General features: G+C 40.8%; 1 protein-coding gene across 7 annotated transcripts in view; it reads left to right on the forward strand.

Moving 5' to 3' along the window:
* The window catches only part of PHACTR1 (phosphatase and actin regulator 1), a 308,888-nt gene that overhangs the window by 163,698 nt on the left and 124,761 nt on the right, over nucleotides 1–20,429 (forward strand). For all 7 annotated transcript variants that reach the window (XM_032710975.1, XM_032711209.1, XM_032710889.1 and 4 more), the window contains one exon: nucleotides 18,877–19,041. In XM_032710975.1, coding sequence (XP_032566866.1) covers nucleotides 18,877–19,041 — 165 coding nt within the window. The remainder of the gene's footprint in view (nucleotides 1–18,876; nucleotides 19,042–20,429) is intronic.

Here is a 20,429-nt window from a genome sequence, read left to right on the forward strand (position 1 = left end):
AATCAGGATGGTGAAGAGTTGAAAAAGTTCTAAGGAAAAAACAGAGAAGAATTCAGGAGACAACACAAGTGGAGGCACTTTGAAAGTTCCAGAAGCATAAAGAGGAATGAAAATACTTTCTGCTTGTGAACGTGGGGAAGTGATTGATAAGCTTGTAGAGCAAAAGGAGCTGGAACTACAAGAGATCGAAGTGCATTGGAATGCTAAACATTTCCTGGTATGTACAGAGCACTTCTCAGTGTGCTAATTTTGGTGGTCTCTGGGAGTGCTGTGACAGTGCTGGGTCATACCAGATGATATGGTTTGAAGCTAGCTCCTTGCCAAGTCTCCAAACCTCACCACAGGAAGTCTCCCCCCCCCCCCCCCCAGATTTCAGGGAGAAGAGGGAGAAAAACAACTAAGAAAACCCAAAACAAGAGAGAGACAGCTAAAGTGATATATATAAATATATTTACACTTATGTTACAATTATATATAATTGAAATATATACAATTTCACAAGGGAAAGGGAAGGGGAAAGGGAAAAGGAACAAAACCAAAATAATATATATATATATAGCCCAATATCTATCCACTAAAAGAGTTAGCAAAGAAATATCCCACCACTCTCCTTGGGACAACCGAGAGTTGCTCTGGAACGATCGCCGGCAACCTCCGCCTCCCAAGGCCGCCTCCCAAGGTCGACAAGGCCTTACCAGGCCTCGCTCCCCAACACGGCAGACTCAACAGCAGGGAACCTGCACCTCCAAGCCGCCGGAAGGAAAGAGAGCGAAGGCCTCTCCTCCTTTCTTCTTATAGCCTGGCTTACGTAAAAATCGTAGGGAATACTGGGTAAAATCTGGGCCCTTCCTTGGTTACAGACTGGTCACCAAGGAAGGCCTAGACCAAACTACCACACCAGAGGACATGACTGATGAGCAAGAGAACAGTAGTTGGTGGAACAAGTGCAGGACGAAGATATTTTGATGGGGTTTTTCTAAGATGTTCATACACTGAATGTTGCTAATCTCAGTGTCCTGCCAAAGTCTGAGCCTTGATCTGGAACATGATTTAGACACATCTCTACTTTAGTGTGGCTAGAAAGAACTGTAGAGTCTTCAAAGACACCCAGAAATGACCTAACAGAAAGAGTGAGTGGAACAAATGAAGTGCAATACTTTAGATTTTTATGCAGAGAATCCGACAAGAAAGCTTAAGCAGAAAGCAGTTACCTAAAAGTGTGTTGGAAGAGAGTGACTGCACAGAGCAGAGCGATTTTTTTCACTGACAGATGAGGGTTATCAGCTCAAGCATTCTCTGCAGAGTATCTCTGGGCAACTTCAGACATGTCCATCCATGTATTGCTCCATACCCAAGTTTCTTGTCTGTAAAATGGAGATAGTGGAATTTCCTTTCACGTACCTGCTGGTCTGTAAATAGGCTATGAGTCCTTTAGTGGAGGGGGGGAGGAAAGTACTCTGTCTTGCCATTTGCATTCCTAGTGCCAAGGACTGTGAGGCTCCAGGTTTTTAGGGTCTTTAGGTGCAAGTGTAGTGGAAATACAAATAATATTAAGAATGAGCATACCCGAAAGGTTTTGTTCAGAGCTCAGACTCAGTCTGTTTATTACGTGTTCCTATACTTCAGGGTTTTGCTGTTTAGGCAGAAATTATTCTATGATCTTATATATGCATGCAAATCAGCGTGGAGTGAGATACTGTTGCCGTAGGAATTCCAACACTTGTTTTTCTGCCACTGTGTTTCTTCTAGAGCTTCTAGATAAATATCTTTTCCAAATAGAAAGGGAGAGGGTTCTGTATGGGGGTTGTGCATGTGCGTACGCGTCTGTTTGTGTGCATATGTGATTCCTACCTGGAATTAAAGACTGTTATTTCTTTCAACTGTGGACCTTGAGAACAATTACCTTGGCATCACTGAAGAGATTGTCTCTGAGGGTGTAAGCCCTGGAAGAGCTGTGTATAAAAATAAGTTTTACTTCACTAATATTCACATTATTTCAAACAGGAACTGCTCTTCCATTACCATCTGTAGAGGGAGCACAGGATGTGGCTATGAGGCATTGCAGTCTTTTACAATTGTACCTGTCAAAAATACTAAAATATTTGGGAGTAAAATAATTAGTCTACATAGAATGGATAAGTAGGCCAAAAAACAGTGTACCTGGTCCTGCTGTGAAGCGTGGGAAGCTGAAAAACATGTTTGAGGCTTCAACAGCTGATATAATTGTGCGATGTGAGTCTTTAGTCTCTGAGGGATAGTTACCATAAAAAAAGAGGCAGGGAGGGTAAGGCATGGGCTTTCATTGTGATGTAAAATATGTCTCCTTTGCAGAACAGGTCATAGAACAAAATTGGTTTGTTTTTGTCAGTTGAACTCTGTCATGGTTTATTTGTGTGAATACGATGCTATGCCGAAGTTGATGAGATCAAACGAAGATACTCCATGTCCCAACAGGTGGCCCATTTTGCTTCCACCAGCATCACTTCCTTCTCCAAAAGATACAAACCCTTGGTGTTTCGCAGACTGAGTATAAATCACAGTTTCTAAGAGGAAAGTGTGATTTCTACTCATGGTAACTTCCAGATGTTAAAATCCCAAGGCAGGCAGGACATGATCCTTTACCTTTCCTTTACCAGGGAGAAGGCGAAGTCCCAGTGCCCTGCTCCCGTCAGTGTGCCTTGCATGTTGGGGACTAACAGAAGCTCCTCAGTTACCTGTGATTTTGACCTGAGATCAGAGACTAACGGGGATGCTGTTAGTGCTGCTGTGGCTGGACATGGCCTGCAGGCAGGGAGGACAGTGGAGAGGAAGAAAAGAGAAACAAAAGGCTCAGTTTGGGCTATAAGAGGGACATACCTCTGGCTTACATGCCAAGACTAGGAAATGCAAATGGCTGATCAGTGACATGTGAGGCTTTCCTTAAACACTAGCAATTATTTCAGCTGGCTAGTCTGCAGCAGAAGAAAAGAAAAGGGATGGGGAAAGAGAGAAGGGGACTTTTATGTCCCAAAATAAAGCTGAAGAAATATCACCAAGCCTGGGGCATGTCATAAACTGCTCGCATGCATCTCTGTAGTAACTAACTCATATCCTGTTAAACTACCTGTAGCAAAAACTACTGGCCACAAAATAAGACAATTGTGTACCATTCCAGGTGACACCACACTGGCAATAGGAAGTTCACAGCCAGGTTTGCGTGGGCTGTCACCCAGCAAAGCTCCAGGCTTACTTTGAGGAGCCCTGGAAGATGTCTTATCCAAAACTGCAATATAATTTTCATTATTGACAGAAACTGTAGGAAAAATATAGGTAGTAAGCAAGGTCTTCACTTTGGTAAATTAGATAGTATGGGGAGAAAAAGTGTACACAAGATTGGGTCAAGCTTATGCAAGAAGATGACTAAGTTCTTTGTTTTCCAGTGAAAACTTCTGTGTCCCTACCGAAGAAATGTTAGCCACCTTTTCTGGGAATTCTGTATATCTGCGTCATTGACTTGAGGAGTTTTAGGAATAAAACCCAAAAAAAATTATGGAATTGGTCATGATGGCTCAGTACCCTCTCATTTTTATTACACAGTGTTGACGTGATGACACAGATAAGAGGACATCTCAATTCTTCGGGTCTTTAGAGAGCAGATGGCTTGCCTGTTTCAGTTCTGTCTCCTCTTATTGATTTCTCTCTTTTCCAATGCTGTAACTCCATTGTCAGCTTTTGATAGCATTTTATCATCCTGCTTTTTATTCTGAAAACCAAGTTTTAAGTCTTGAGACATGTAAGCCTCTTAAATGCAAAGATTGGGGCAACCAATCCAAGTTCCTTGCGGGAACTTCAGAAAAATTGATAAAATGCCTTCAAGTATGATGAAAGTGATACAGCGTTTTTTCTGTATTTAACAACAATGATCTGCTCTGAGTATTTGTTGCCATCTTGATTAGTATGCCTAGTTTTGCTTCTTCTGTATCAAGTTAGATACATCAGAAATATAATATAGAACTGTTCGATAAACCATAAAAGGCCACAAGTTTTCAATGTGTGAAGGGGGCAAGCAATTTGTAAAAAAGAGGCAAGATGTGGATGGTGGTATAGATCATGGAGGGGCATGTTCTTGTCACACTCTGCTACTACCAGAGCACTTCAAACTGTCTGATATCGACCTGGCTGAATAAGCTTGGCTTCCTGTGTCTTTTTTTTTTACATCCATCACCTATATGTCCTATTCTATGCTTTGATACCTGCCCCGGTAGGCAGTTGGTTTCCATTTCTGTGTTTTGTCTCTTCCAAGTACCTCTCAGTTACTTAGAGATGTTTCTCTTAGAGGTTGATTTGCTCAGCTGGCTTCTTACTTTTTTTTAAACTTGGGATTCTTTAGAAGAAAATGAGATAGATGGAAGTACTTCACTTTACAACCATTATTAGAGTTTTATTCATTGATGTTGTCACTGCCTGTCAGAGCTTAACATCAGAGAAATACTGGGTGTGTAGGGAAGAGATCAGAAGACTCAGTATTCTGCCATGTGATGTCTCTTCCTTTCTTCTCTTTTTCTTTTCCTTTTCTTTTGTTTGTATATTATATCATTAAAAGCAGCAGAGTTCATTTATGGGCTCCTTGACTGATGAGCAAAACCTATCCTTTGAGTATACCATTGTATTTATAACATTATCATTCATCGCTGCTCCCTCAGCAGAGGAGATAGGCTTTCTACATCAATTTTGTATTGTAAGATTTTGTTTCTTGATCTATTTCAGTGGCTGGTAGTAAATGTATAGCTATTCCTTTGTATGCCCTAAGATTGTCTTGTTTGTAATTTGCCCATACCAAATTTGGCTTCCTGTTGCTAACACCTTATTCAGACTGCAATTAGCCAGAATCTAATTTCTGGAGCACAGTATAAGTATATGCAGTACCATATTGCTAACGGTCTGCCAGGATGTCTAAGATTAATTGGATATATTTGTAGCCTGTTTAATGGATAACTCCAGGTCTCACGCGCCTTCCCAAATCCATTTGCCAAGTCCCAGCATCAGGGCACTGGTGTAACTGAGGGGGAGCACCAGAGTGTGGAGTGGTTAAGCCAGCTTTGTGTGTTTCAGTAGCTTCCTTTGAAACTGAACGGTACTGTGATGTTTGCCATTATCTAGATGAATGCAGCAAAGCTGCAGAGGGGTGAAGTTGGGACACACTTGGAGGCTCTGTTTTTCCTTTTTGACTTTGATTTGCACGCTTCTTGGAAAATAATGATGTTCTTGCCATCCCTATGAGGTGGAAAACTGTCCTCTTGCTGTTTTTTTGCTCCTGTGAAGTGACGTGAATCTTCACTGGTCTGTTGCTTTTAGTCTCCTTGTCTCAGAAGGCATTGGGTGGAGAGGAGTAAGATGATGTTTGTTCATGTCACTGTCATATCTCCCTGACTTTTCTGACTTTGAGTCAAGCTTACTGAAGATAAGGCAAATCTAGCAGAGCCTTTGCCTTTGGATGAGACTCTTAAATTCAAAAGAAGATTAATTATTTCTGTTGCTCTGGAAAACAGTGAGCACACAGTATAATTTAAATCAAAAATAAAATCTGTCATTGTAAAACCACCTGCTGTAGCTTCTTTGGAACTACTAGACATAGCGTTCTGGCTTGGCAATGCACAGGCATTACCATGCCTAAAACATGCCCAAAATCACAGTGCCCATCAGCCATCATTAAGATGTGCTGTTGAGAGAGATCTCATGGACAAGCAGTGTTCCTCACCAAAGGAAAGCTCTGGATCCCAAGTGAGAAAAAACACAAATAAGAGATCAGCAGATCTGACTGGCAGCCTCTGCACAGACAGTGGAAATTTTGAAAGTTTGAAAATATGATTCAGGAATAAAAGTCAAATATTTCCCCAGCCTTACCCAACCCCCCTCCTTCCCATAAAATAAAATTGTGTCCAAAATGTCCAAAGAGAAGAGGAGGGCAGATTTCTGCATATTTATGATTTATAGTGTGCTAGTCAGGACACAGACTGGGGTGAGAGACATACAGGCTCCAAGACCTTGGTTTGTGTCACTTGATTTGTGATTACTGTTGTATCCATTTCTTTGCCCCTAAATAGGAGAGGTATTCAGTCTCAGCGACTTACCGAATCTCTGAATTCCAAAGGTTGCAATTTAAGATGTGTAGGCTTTTGTACAGGGAGGACCCAGTGTATCTGTTGATTTTGGAATCCTTTTGGAAAGGATACAAGATGTGCTTCAAGTCTTGTGTTTCCTTCCTCCTGCCCTGAGCTATGCAGCCCCAGGCTAGGATGACAGGTTTAGTGCTGCAGTTCAGTAGACACCCTCCCCTATCACTACTTAAGCGAAGGATCTTGCCCTCTGTCATCTTTTGCATGACACTTTTCAGACCATTAGTCTAATGGCTTTGTGCAATTGAAGTGCAGGGAATAAAACGAAAATGGATTGAATTATTTAATTTATCTTGGGAGATTTTGGTAGCAGAAAATGATTTTTATTTCACCTTGCCCCCTAAGAGAAGTTGATTATCTGTTTGAAAAAACAGAGACTAATGGTATTTTAAATCTTTTGGAAGCACAGAAGTGTAATGCTAGTAATACTGAGAACATTAGGTCATTACAAGAAAGAAGTGTCTAAGTTTTGTTAGAAATTTTGATAACAATATTTTTTATCTTCAGCAGTAGGCTGAGGGGGGTTCAGCTGCAACACAATTAGTGTTGTCCTGAGTGTTAGTTTTCTTTTTAATACAGATTCAAGAATCAACAGATGGAAATGTTGGTAAGCAGACTTCTGTGCATTGGAGATCTTAAGATAAATAATTAAAATACTCATTTACTGCATCGTGACAAATTAGCCAGGCCTGGAAATGTCACTGTAGTCTACTGCATCCATATACTAGCAAATTTCTCCAAAGTATTGGTGATCCATATATTCGCATCCACACTGTCTGCAGACACGGTCCCTAATGTCAGCAGTCCATGTCATAAGGATTATGGCACCAGCTTTATCTCTCTTTACCCCATGCATGGGTGCAGCTGCTTTGACATTTCCAATATTCTGATACTATCTGACGCAGTATGTGTGCAGCTCCAATGTTATTTTTAACATGGAGACTCTATCAACCTTGCTTTTGGTAAAGTAAGTAAATAAATAAAATAAATAGAAATGTTATTTCTTCTGTATCATCTGAAATTGAACTGATATAAAGAGTATGTTTGTCATGCTGCTATAGACCTTTGTAGAATCCTATATTTCTCATTTTACTTTCCAAGCTTCTTAAAATGTCAACACTGATAAAAATTCAGATGCACAGGCTGAACAGTCAGCAGTGTAAGTACACAATCATGTGAAAGGATGAATGGATGGATGGACAGTGGAAGCTATTTGAACCAGAAGTGGAACCAGTATTAAAAGACCTCTTCCCTCTTGTCCCAGGCACCAGCCAAACAAGATGCTTTCCTTATGCTAGCACACTGGTTTTAATGGATAGTTTTGAAATTTGGGTTCACCCTGAAGGGAAAGCCAAGTGCAGAGATTTGTGTGGAACTTTGCCTGTTTGAATCTGAATTTTACCCTGTTGAGAAATAGAAGAGTGAGATGACTAAAGCTTTCATTAATATTCACAGCCTCAAAATTGTCTGCTGGTTTATGGCCATGAGGGTAAGAAGATGTCTTCTAGCAAACTGCCGTGGCACTTAAGACAGAATTTGCTGCTTGCTCCAGCATCTGAATAGAGAAGAGCAATTTCTGACTGTCTGCTCTGCTCTCTATAGCTGACAAACCTGGGCTCCTCTAGCAGCCATTGAAGAGAATTAGACGTGATACCTAAAGGGGTATGAGTCAAGGAGGGACTCGTTAGGCTCAGTTATGTAGCTTCATTTCTTTTGAAGTCCACCCCCTAAGTCACATGTATAAACAAGATAGAATTCAGGAGGTGTTTTCTTTTCCCTTTCTTGTGTCTGTCATTAAAATAAGGACAGCATTTTACCTGCATTGTTTGACTCTAGTTACTAATGTGGGTTTGGCTTTCTATGCATTTTTATCATCTCAGTCAAATACCATTTTCGTTATGAACTCCATATGCTTATGCTGAGCATGGAAATCCATGAGCCTAAAAGAAAATAGGGAGATCCTGTAGTTCCAGTGAACTGATGCTTCTTTCTCTTATTCATCTCAAGTCGGCAGAACAGCCAGTTCACTAAACAGCAAGATGGGCATCAATTCACTAATACATTTTCTGGCATTGCACAGAGACTCAAGAAGGGTGCTTTTTGGCAATATTTTTCTTTGGGATTGTTTTCATTTGTTTTTCTTTCTGGCCTTCTTTGGCCACTGGGCCATGTGAGATAAATAATTTTTTAAAAATTGCAAGCCTATATGAAGATGGGTTTTACTTTTAGAATTCAGCTGCTGGGAGCTAGTTGCAGCTCTTCTCTGGGTTTAGTAAGCGAATGAAAGTGCTCTTCACCTGCTATGATTAATTTATTTCAGATTTTTGCATTATTATTGCATGTACATCAGGTTCCATTTTTATATGTTTGTGTATAAGTACCTGCAAACATATACCTGTTTTCTTTCTTGTGTCCTCCCTTTGTAGCTAAATGCTTAGGAAATTTTTCATCCTGAACACTATCACAAACTTTGTAAAGCTTGATGTACTCAACTAGATGTCATGGTTCACGTTAGTCTCTACTTAAGCAGCATTTTGTTTGAATTCACAAGTCAAAGAGATTTTTGAACACCGGGTTTTGCATGGCAAAGGTTCTGGCTCAGTTGGAAGAGCATATGACATTTGACTTGACAGAAGGATGTTGTGTGGATGCTTCTAAAACAGAGCAGTACTTAAAATTGAGAACACTGTTCCCTGTAGATTATATGGACAGAGTCAATTTATATTGTCAAAAAATGCTCAGAAAGTCTTATATTGTAAGTTGTTGTGGTTTGTTGGGGGTTTTGTTTGTTTGTTTTCTCTGCTTGGTAGCAGAATCTTGGTAACTTTGAAAGGAAACTTTCAGCATGTAAGCAAGTCAGATTTCATCGTTTTGTTGCTTTGTCCAGTGCCAGCAGTGAAGGGGTGAACACTCCCCTTTGAGTATTCATCTCTGAAACTCAAGGCTCTACCATAAGGGCCAAAACACATATTTCACCACAGCTGATGGTCTAAACTAACCGTCATTTGAATAAACAAAATTCTCATTATAATGACAATCAGCAAAGACCATATGTAGCTACACATAGGTACTTAAAGCAAAAGTATTTAGTACTTATTGTAAATTCCTGAACAGGGATACAGGCTGTCTCATTTCAGAGTCCAATGAAACATATTTTTTTGCTAGGCTGTTACTGAGGGAGGTTTCTCAACTCGTATTCATGCTCATTATCAATGTGCCATTTGGTATAATTACTCTTTTCCTCTTGGCCAACTTCCTTAAAGAACAGAAATAGAAGTTTCTTTTTCCCAAGAGAAGAAATAGAGTTTACAGGGGAATGGTTTGAACTTTCTAGCTCTTAAATGAAGGCACTTTGTTCCTTTTCTCGCAGCCATTTAAGTAATTAAAAACTCAATTTTTTATCTTCATGATGATAGTGGTGAGATGATACCATTGTGTTTAAGAAGTTTAATGTTTGTAATGCCATTTTCTGAATAGGATTACTTTTAATAAGAGGGCGTGCCTCTCTCAGGTTTCTGAAATATCTAAAGATATGCCTTCTAAAGCTCACATTTGTAGTAAAATAAAGTAAAAAATTGGATATTCCTACTTATGAGAACTCAAAAAGATAAAGATAGAAATTGCTCAGTCCACCAAAAATCCCCCAAGAAATTAGAAGCATTTAAATATTTTTTCTAGACTTTCTCAAAATAAACAGCTAGCCTTTTGCACTAGTGGTTTGTTTTTAAAAGGGTGGAGAACTTCCCCAATTCCCAGTGAGGACTGGTAGAGCCAAGGTGCTCTTGGATGTGAGCAACTGTGTGTCTGTCCAAATGGCAATTAGGAAAATTATCACCCAGTAGCAGAAACCTAGCAAAATGTGAGCAACAAACTCATGGGCTTTCATGGACTGGATCCTTTTCTTGGATTACTTCTATATTTTGCTGCTGAGTAGAATTTGCAGTTCAGGCTGTTATAAGAGATAAATCCAACCATGAAAATGTAATCATTACCAGCTCCTTCAAGAAGACCCTTTCAATCACTAGCAAGTTGAAACAAGCATAAGAAAAAAATGTTATGCACTGTTTCTTCTTCAAAATAAATTTAGGAGTTGGCAGTATATGGACTTCGGTTCTGATTTTTCTTGTTGAATGGGTTGAAGACTTGCTGGGAGGAAGACAGATTCTCTGTTTCCATAGCTTTGGCTTTCAGGAAGAACTTGACCCGTAATGGATGAGTCTTAAGTCTAGTTGATGAGTTTGGGTATGACTGAAGGACAAATCAGATTGCTTAACAACCCCTGTGTATGCACAGGTCCGTCTAGGACCCTTGAGCCATGGTGCCTATTCCTGTCCACATGTATTGTGGTTTAACCCCAGCCAGCAACCAAGCCCCACACAGCTACTTGCTCACTCTTCTACAGTGGGATGAGGAGAGAGTTGGAAGAAGTAAAGTGAGAAAACTCGTGGGTTGAGGTAAAGACAATTAAATAGGTAAAGCAAAAGCTGCATGCACAAGCAAAGCAAAATAAGGAATTCCTTCACTACTTCCCATGGGCAAGCAGGTGTTCAGCCATCCTCAGAAAACAGAGCCCCATCATGTGTGACAGTGACCTGGAAAGACAAATGCCATCAGTCTAAACATCTCCCCCTTCCTTCCTTTTCCCCCAGCTTTACGTGCTGGGCATGACAGCATGTGGTCTGGAACATCCCTTAGATCACTTGGGGTCAGCTGTCATAACTCTCTTCTCTTCCAGCTCCTTGTGTATCCCCAGTCTCCTCGCTGGTGGAATGGTGTGAGGAGCAGAAAAGACCTTGATGCTGAGTAAGCCCTGCTCAGCAGTAGCGAAAGCATCGCTGTGCGATCAACCCTGTTTACAGCGCAGGTCCAAAACATAGCTCCATGACACCTACTGTGAAGAAAATTAATTCTATACCAGCCAAAACCAGCTCAACATGTATTCAAGGAGTTACTGGTGTTACCAGTGGTTGGTGCCCACTTTTACAGTAAGGGTCACAGCCCCACTGCGACTGTTTTGCCTGGTAGCATTTCATTTGTTGCACATAATGTTAGAGCCTCGAATTGCAGTAGTCCTGTGGGTATGACTTCTGCCCAGCTTTCTCCCCTGAATTTTTTGGTGGCGTGAGATTTAATCTCCTTCTTTTAGGCTTGGCAATATACCTTTTAAGGAGGTTTATTTTTCTAATGTTCTGTGCTAGTGGACAGATAGCTGTGAGTAGAAATGTCGGTTCCATCTTACTGATGGTTGTTTTCAGTCTCAGAAGCTGAATGAGCTGAATATGGGTTCATCCAGCTCCCAATACGTTTGCATTTAGAGGCTGCTCCCTTCCAGGCTCCGCACAATGGGCTGGGGCTTTCCAAGAGCCTGTTTCTGTAATGGTGACTTAGAAAAGTCCAGGTTTCTTCAGTAGATGAGTTGTTAGTGTGACGGTGTGATTACAGTATGAGGAGGATACCTTGGAGTCAATGCCCTAGATGGGAAGTTCTACTTGTATCTGACATTTACACCACAACATGAGTTTTTTATAGCAGTTCTTCACAGGCTGAAGCATGGATCCCTCTCACTGAGTGACTGGCCAGCTCTGCTAATGGGGCTTCATATACCTATCTGTCCTCTCCTGCTTTTGCCTTCTGGAGGGAGATGATCTAGAAGACAGCACCTCACATCTCTCCTCTCTCCCCTCATGCTTCAAACAGGAGATCCCCTATCAGAAGTGAAAGAAAGGGACAGTGAGAGGTAGTATCTTCACTCCCCTTTATTCTCCTTTGTACAGAACTGGACAGGATCAAGCTCTCAACAAATCACAGCTGTGAACAACAGTTTCTTTCAATCCATGAGTAAAACAGAAGAGGGTTTAGGTTATTTAACCCAGGTTAAATAAAACCCAGGAATAGTTTTGGGAGAAGGGTGTTTTTGCTGGCAGAGGAGTGCCCTAATTATCACTAATGCTTTCTTTCAGACCCAGTAGGTCTTGAATTCCTTAAAATAGCAGTTTTAGTAGGATAGATGTGCTCTTTCATCCATCATGGTATGAAGTGTGGTAGTGTTCCCAAGGAAAATGGGAGATCTGGGCTTAAGCCTTCTCAAGGGGAAGATGAAAGTGACCCCATGATTCTCCTTTTTGCTGAATAAGTTCTCTATCTGCTCTAATAGAAAAGTCCTTACATCTCATCTTACTTCTTCTGCTTTCTTAAAAGCATACACTGTTCATCTTCTCTCTGCTTGTCATTTAGGAAGGTTAAAATATCCCTTCTTTTCAAGCTGAAGTTTTTTGCTAGAGCAACTCCTGGTACTTGTGAAACTGTCTTCCTGTAGCCCCAAGAGTACTCTGATACCTCTTTTGCTTTTGCTGGCCCTGTTTTTCTCTTGGTTGATTTTTGGATGTGTGTTACACTTGTAGTGACATCTCTGAGTCCTATTTTGGAGCTGCTGAGTTTCCAGATAGTGTGTGTGTGTGTGTGGTGACCACGACAGACCTGCGGGTTCTGCTCCAGTGTCTAGATGCACAATGGTGATGAGCTACAGTACTGTTTACTTGATTTAACCTTGAATCTATATGTTGAAAATGTTTAAGAGATGGAAAATCTGGTGAGTAATAAGAGGGATACACAAAACAGTTGATATCAACAAAATCTAACACTCCTTATTTTCTAGAATTACAGGATTTATAGGAAGAGATTATGTAGCTATTGTTGACATAACCTGATGAAGTGTTTTTGTTGCAAGTAAAAATCTTTTGTATTATCTTATAGTACAGAAAATAGTGTTTTGAGAGATTTCATATCAATAAAGTCATATTTAGAGTGATGCATGCAGTGCAGTATAGTTTGCAGAGGTTAAAAAAATGGCTTTCAGATTGCAATCAGCATGAATAATTAATGTTTTACGTCAAAATGTAGATAAGTCGAAAGCAGGGTCCTAAAGGGATTGGACTTCCTAAGCTATTCTTTTCACTTCTATTCCAACAAGAGAAATAAATAGACTGAGACAGAGAGATCTCAACTGAGAGAAGAGCTATGCCACAGTGTGATACTTGTTCTGAAACAGGCAAGTATAAAGGGTGAGAGACTTGGTTTACGGATACCATGCGAAGTGCTACACACCTGGGGAGCAGGAATAATTGGCAGGGGCTTGGAAAATATGAGTGCTGATTAGCATGCAAAGAAAAGCTACCGACAGCCTCTTCATGGCTCATAAACCCACTAAGCCAAGTCAGTGCCACTGCAAATGCATACATCTAGTGGGAGCTGTTGTCAACCAATGAGGTAATCATCCTCGTTTGGCAAGACTGCATTTGGATTGCTGCGTGCCATGCCTTGTCTTTCATTGGAAAACAGACCTCTGAGAAGTAAGGAAAAGTTTAAATGGGCAATTCAAATAGTAAAGGCAGGGCTAATGAAAATTAATTCCAGGTGCAAAGGGAAATTAAAGGGAAATAACTGAACAGAAGATAATAGAAGAGCAGAGAATAAACCATTTTCCTGAAAGAAAAACAAGGTGTTTTTTTAATTGAAAGTGTTCCCGTTCAGGTAAAGAGTAGACATAACTGCTCAGCAATTAGCTGTTCAGGTTTCTTGTCATTTCAAAAAGACACATAATGCGTCTGCATGTTGTGTTGAACAAAGCTGCTAGAATAAGGTCCATGTAGTCTGAAATGAAGGGTGTTTTGGATGCAGAGTTCAAAAGAAACCTTGCAACAGGAGTTTGTTGGAAACTAGTCTGCAGAATGGTTAGATGTTGATTGGCAATAAGGAGTATTCTGTTAGATTTGTTTTATTTATATAAAGTTTTTGTCATTAAATAAAATGGCACATTTAGTTAATCGCGTCTTTAGGGCCAAGATAATTTTCAGCCTGTAACTATAGATTTGTGCAAATATAACAGAAAGCACAAAGCAGCCATTGGTGCTTCCTAGGAAGGATTAAAATCTAACTTTGTGAAGTAAACTGCCTATTAAGATAATCATGTGTCTGATTAAGAATAATAAGTGTTAAGGAAAGGTCTGAGAGAGAACTTAGTGTGATTACCAGTGAGGAAGGTAATACTGAAGATCACAGATGGGGTGGGTGGGCTTCAGCCTTCAGCAATGAAATTGCTCTGTGTACCCAAATGCAGTAAGAGTGGGTTTTTTTCTAAAATGGAAGTTGGGTATACTATATATCAGCAACATTAATAGATTAAATGATTCCCAGTGGTGGGAATGAGAAAACTGGCTGTCGTTCTCCAGGGAAACTTAATAAGTTATGTTGTCTTTGGGAGGGCCTGCTATGCTTTTTAAATATAAAAAGTAGGTGACCCCAATGCCTCTTACTGGACATCTGAAAGATGTGGGAGAATCATAAGAACATATAGAACAGGCCCAAGATGGTCTGGTCTCTTTTTCCTTTGTAGTGTGTTTCAAACATGTTTCTAAAATTTCTTTTATATTACTTGGATGCTTTTGCATTTGATTTGTGGTGTTTTTTTTCATTAGAACCCCAAGTCTTGCTTAAGCCCTATATGAAGTCTGGGTGAACTTCAAGAGTATTAAGAACTAGAGCAACAATCTTGAGAGCTGTCTCACAGCCAAACAACCTGTGAAAAACTCTCAGGTTTAGTTTCCCCATTGCTAGTCCAGAATGACAGCTTGGACAGAAGAAAGTGGGAGGGGGGGTGCATCACCCCCTTGCCTTTAGTTCAGGTCCCAGTATTTCTCTGTGTCTCATCAAGATCTCTAAGATCCTGGAAAAAAATCGGAACAAGTTCCCAAAAGTCTGGATCTCTTTCCCCCCATGGCGTGGGGCGGCCGAGTTCTAGTTCCATTTCCATCTGAGGAACCATTTCCGACAGCTGAAGTGGATGGGGGGGAACTCCAGCGCCAGGGGTTTCTTCAGGTCCTGAGCCTGGAGGGGAGAGCACCTCTCCCACCCACGTGGCTCCATGGCAGGCACAGAGACAGCACACCGGCGTGGAGAGGACGCAAGAGGGAGTTTATTGTTGGGGGGGGTTACATTTATAGGGTTAGAAGGACTCACAGAGTAACCAATTAGAAGTCTCAAGGGGCTTACAGGAACACCCAATCACAGGAAGGGGTTAACAAGGTCCAATGAGAACACCTTAGGACATCTTCCCAGGACATTCCTGCATGGGATAGCACTTGTCGTGGGGGGTCTTGGGAAGAAGAAAGCATGAGTTAGCAAAGAGACTACAAAAAGCCATTTTGAAACATGTTTTAACAACAGTTTACCCATGTAATGCAGGTTTACTGCTACACAAAAGCACCAAGTATCAGCAGCAACCATGACCCATAAGCATCAGGTGGCCTCAAGATGAGATCTCAGCAGTGTGACTACAGGCACTAATGCACATGGCAGTTCCTTCTCCCAGTTCAGCAGACTAATCAGGCTGGGCCTGCTTTCCTCTTTGAAGGCAAAAAAAAAAAGGCTTGGGTTACTTTCCATTCCTGCAAGTACCAGCTTTTTTGGGAACAGCAAAGGTGTGAAACCAGCCTACAGAGCCTGCTGTCAGCAGTGGGTGTCGCAGCCCACAGCCAGTCAATAGTCATTAGGAGCCAAAAAGGCAGAGAAACCCAGCCAACTCAAGCAAAAGATGCAGCAGCAAAGAAGAGCACAGAAATCTGGCATTTACTTCTTGCATCATGGTCTGCTTTTATTCTTGCTGTATTAAAACTGTCATGGCTTTATGCTAGTGTGGTTTATTTCTAGCCAGTGATTATTATGCTTTGAATTAGCAGTGCTCTTAAGAGTATTTCTCATGAAAAAAATCATGTCCTTCTGAGAAATGTGAACAAGAGGAGAAAAAAAGAGCTCTTACTTGCATTAGCTTGGAGCTGTCTGTGTGTGTTTGGAGAGGATGAAGGAGAAGGGCCACGTTCATGACTGATAACAAGTACTGCAGGACTTCAAGGGCACAGATTTGTGTGAGAGACAATACTGAAATTCAGGGAAGAGCAGTCAAAACATGGAAATGGTTTTGACACTGCATTTGGCTTTCAATGAACCCACCCTTTGGGTAAATTCTTTTTGACTCCAGTGTTAGTTTTGCCTGACTGAGAATCCATACTCATTTACCATGAGTGGGAAAAGCTTCTCTGGGGGTAGTGAGAGCTCAGCTGGTGTGGGACAGAGGGGGTTGTATATTGGAAAAGGAGAGAATCTTTAAGGGATGTCAGTTCTCCAGGGAATGGCCTCAGCAGTACCAGTTAGGACCAGCTATCAAAGAGGAGTTGTTGCAGCTCTGAGATTTAGTAACTAAGGCACGTGGGTAGCAGAAATCTTGGCTCAGTGATGGGGAAGAGGTGAGAGGGTGAGCAACGAGGAATTTCAATATGTTTCAGCTGTGGGTTTATTAGCAGGAAGCCTAATTGAGCAGCAGTAGTGCAGTTTGCTCAATGGGCCGCTTCCTGTATCCCCCAAGTAAGGCAGCAAAGATGATACCAGCTATTACTTTTGTCAGCATCTCTGAAAAATCACAGCAGTGGAACACAGTGGGATCTTACGTGCTTTAACTAGAGGCATCTTAAAACTGGAGGAGGGGGAAAAGACGTGGTTCCTTTGGGTCTACACATAGAGGGCAGTGGTCTGTACCCCGTGCTGGTCTTCAAAACCCAGAAGGTTCTAGTGAAATCAGAAAGCATAAGAAAAATTATGATTTCCTCTTCTTTTTACTCTCATGGCTTGTTCAGCATAACCAGGCAATTCCCAGCCTTAATGCAGCATGTCCCAGCCCCTGTACAGGACAGAGCCTTGTAATGGGTTCTTTGGATAAGAAGGTATTTCTCCAGGCAATCTGGCACAAAGAGCTGGAACAGAATTAAATGCTTTGGCCGGATTATCTTTTATTCCCTCTGCTTTAAATTGGACAAAGATGTTCTCAGAAATATCTGTCTTCCTCTCCATTATCCCAAAGAATAGCAGTTTTTAACCATTTCCACTGAAACAGCTGGGCTCCTTCCATCTTACTGGCTAGCTTTTTTTAATCTGGAAAGTTACAGGCAGCTGTATCTAGCATGATATTTTACAGGAAAAAGGATTGTGTTGTCAATGTTCAAAACAAACAAAAGAGCAATAACAAAATAACCAACCTTCATACAAAAACCTGAGGGACTCAAATAGTATTTCAGTTGGAGTTCTGATAAGGAAACCTCCTTTTGTTAGAAATGCATCTTTAACTATTCCCATGAAAACCAACCTAAATTTGGCTCACTTAAAGGCTCAGAAAAATTTCCATTGAGATACATAAGAATTTTCCAGCCAAAATCTCTGGTGATTCTGTCAGTGTGGAGTGGGTGTGCTCACCTCTTCAAAGCAGTGTTCTTGCTGATGCTCCTGAGCCCGTGCTCATGGCTGAGATTAATACGTAATATACTAGAGCTGAATAGAAACACTGGGCTGTTCTCTTCAGTGCGGGAGAGGTGACAATCTGTGTCCTGTCTTTATGAATCTGTGTGTGCAAACCACTAAAATCAGTTTTACTGGCAGTGTTGCATTACAACACAAGCCTGGGAAATGGTATCCCTTAAAAAACATCCCAAAAACAAATGCTAATAACTACTTTAAAAATAAAAAAAAAAAACAGCAACAACCCATACACAAAACCGCCTCCTGTATTGCTGACTGAATTACACAGATGCTTTTTTCAGGGGGAGAGCATGCACGCTTCAGCTCAGGGCTGGGAGAGCTTCTTGCATCCCTGACAGCTGTGGCACAGAGAGACTCTCTCATAGGCTATTGATAGCTTCCCCCTGTTGGTGTTTTCTCTGTGGTCCTGGCTTACATCTCTCTGTGCCTCTAATCACAGGGATGTTGTTTCCCGAAACTATCAGCATAAATTTTTCCTTGCAAATGTGAGAGGAGAAAGGAGATTGTAGCCAGGTGGGGGTTGGTCTCTTCTCCCAGTTAACAAGTGACAGGACCAGAGGAAATGGCCTCAAGTGGCGCCAGGGGAACTTCAGATTGGATATTAGGACAAACATCTTCATGAAAAGGGTTGTAAAGCATTGGAACAGGCTGCCAGGGAAGTGGTGGAGTCACCATCTCTGGAGGGATTTAAAAGATGTCTAGATGTGGCATATGGGTGGACTTGGCAGTGCTGTGTTAACAGTTGGACTCGATGATCTTAGAGGTCTTTTTCATCCTAAACAATTCTATGATTCTGTGAGTTTTTAGCACCCTTTCTCTCACTAGGAAGTTCCTAATGCAGCCCCTTTTATAACCCAAGCTAATTTCGATGGACACAGTAATGATATGAAAGGGTCTTTACTTATCAGGGTCCTTGCTCATGATAAATATTAGTTGACAGAAATGGCTCTTTCCATTGCAAAAAAACCCCCCAAACAAACAACCTTGTAATTTTTTTTTAAGCAGTATTGCATCCTTTTGTTTGAGCTTTCTCTTCCTCAGTCTCTGTCACACTTCCCCAGGAATGGCTGATGGATGAACTGCCAGCTGTCTAGAGCAATGTAGAACGATTTGTTAAAGATTTGTTATAATCCATATTCCTGTTGAATCTAATTGTTAATACTGTTCTTTGCAGTAGATAAGGGATTCCACTGAAAGAAAATGTTAAAATAATAAGGACTATGATTTTTTCCCTTTGTTACTGTCCTCTGTGACTATGGAAAACTTCAGCCATCTGTGTGGTTCTCTGACAATTTATTAAAGCAATTATTTAATTTTCCCCCTTTCATTTTCTTTTCTCTTTGTCTTGCTGAAACTACAGCTGAGGAAGTGGAAAGACTGGCTGCAATGCGTTCAGATTCTCTAGTACCTGGGACTCACACACCTCCGATCAGAAGAAGAAGCAAATTTGCCACTCTCGGGAGACTTTTTAAGCCATGGAAGTGGAGGAAGAAGAAGAGTGAAAAATTTAAGCACACTTCAGCAGGTAATAGTTGCGTCGGGGTCGGTTTGTTAATCTGGAACTTCTTGCTCAACAAGACTAAAAATGTGTAATACAGCCTCCATTTATATACTTTTAAACTGTTGAAACTTGGCTTGGAGAGATTTATCAGATTCTAAGAGAATTTTAACTTTGTCACAAACTATTTCTTTAGAAAACCCCCAAACAACACCTTGAGTGCACTACAATTAAAGCAGCAGCTCACCAAACTGTATATTCAGGTTCTGCTACTAGAGCTAGAACATAACTCAGAAGAAATCTTGTAACACTGATTTAACCAGTCACGAATAAAGAAAATAGCAGTATGAAAAGATAATGCTAGTGGTCAATTTAGCCACATTCAAACTTCTGTGGGTTTGAATAGAGGAGCAAGAAAAATACATGACAAAGAAGTTGACACTGTGTTGAGTAACTTGCGTAACCAGAAATTATTTGTTCCATTGGGCAGGAAAGACATGTCATTTGTTTTCTGAGAAAAAGAAATCTCAATTCCTGCCACACCCTTCCTTTTGCCATCATTTTATAGCACTTCTTGTGCAAGACCCTTTTTAATAATAAAAAAATATAGAAAACTGCACAAATGTGGTTTTATACTGTAAATTGATCTAAGCAAGAATCCCAGATGTGGGCACTGGTGCACATTGTGGAAGCTTTGTAATCTATTTGGAAGGTTTCTTTTCTTCGTTCTTTCACGATGACCAATAATTACTACATGTGGTTTTGCAAGTCTTGAGCCTAGATTGTCTGCGAAAAAACATGATTTTTTTTTCCTGATTTCTTATTGTTCTCACTAGGACTAGAAAGAAAGCAGTAAGTATCTTGTTCCTTCAAGTGCCAGATGAGGCTTGAGTTACAGCCCAATTGCTTTGTGCCTGTGTATTGCACAGTGGAAGCTTTCAGGCAGGATTTGGCAGTACGTTCTGGCACCCCAAAGCCTGTACTCCTGAAAATGGGTTATAATTGGGCGAGAAGTCTCATTTAACTAAGTGCGAATTCTTGCGTGAGGTTAAATGCAGAATAAGAGTTTTTAAGGTTTATATCCGAAGGTGTTCTTTACTGTGTACTGTTTAGGCTGCTTTCTGACTCGTCAGCCAAAAACTCATGAACTGTAGTAGATGACTATATTACTCATGAGTGATAATCATATTTTTTTACTTGAGAGCTGAGAAGCTATTGTCACCAAAAATTACATGTTTCTACAGAACAAAGGGCTTGTCTTTCATGTTCTGTCTCAATCATAACTGTAGTGCAGTGTAGCAGCATTTCCATGAAAACCGCATAGCTCTCAGGGATATGTGGACACTGTGGTGACATTTACTTTGAATCTGGTTTCAGCATGCTGGGTTAGTTAGTTACAACTAATAGAATAACCA

The sequence above is a fragment of the Chiroxiphia lanceolata genome, chromosome 1 (assembly GCF_009829145.1).
Source record: "Chiroxiphia lanceolata isolate bChiLan1 chromosome 1, bChiLan1.pri, whole genome shotgun sequence".
Lineage (NCBI taxonomy): Eukaryota > Metazoa > Chordata > Aves > Passeriformes > Pipridae > Chiroxiphia > Chiroxiphia lanceolata.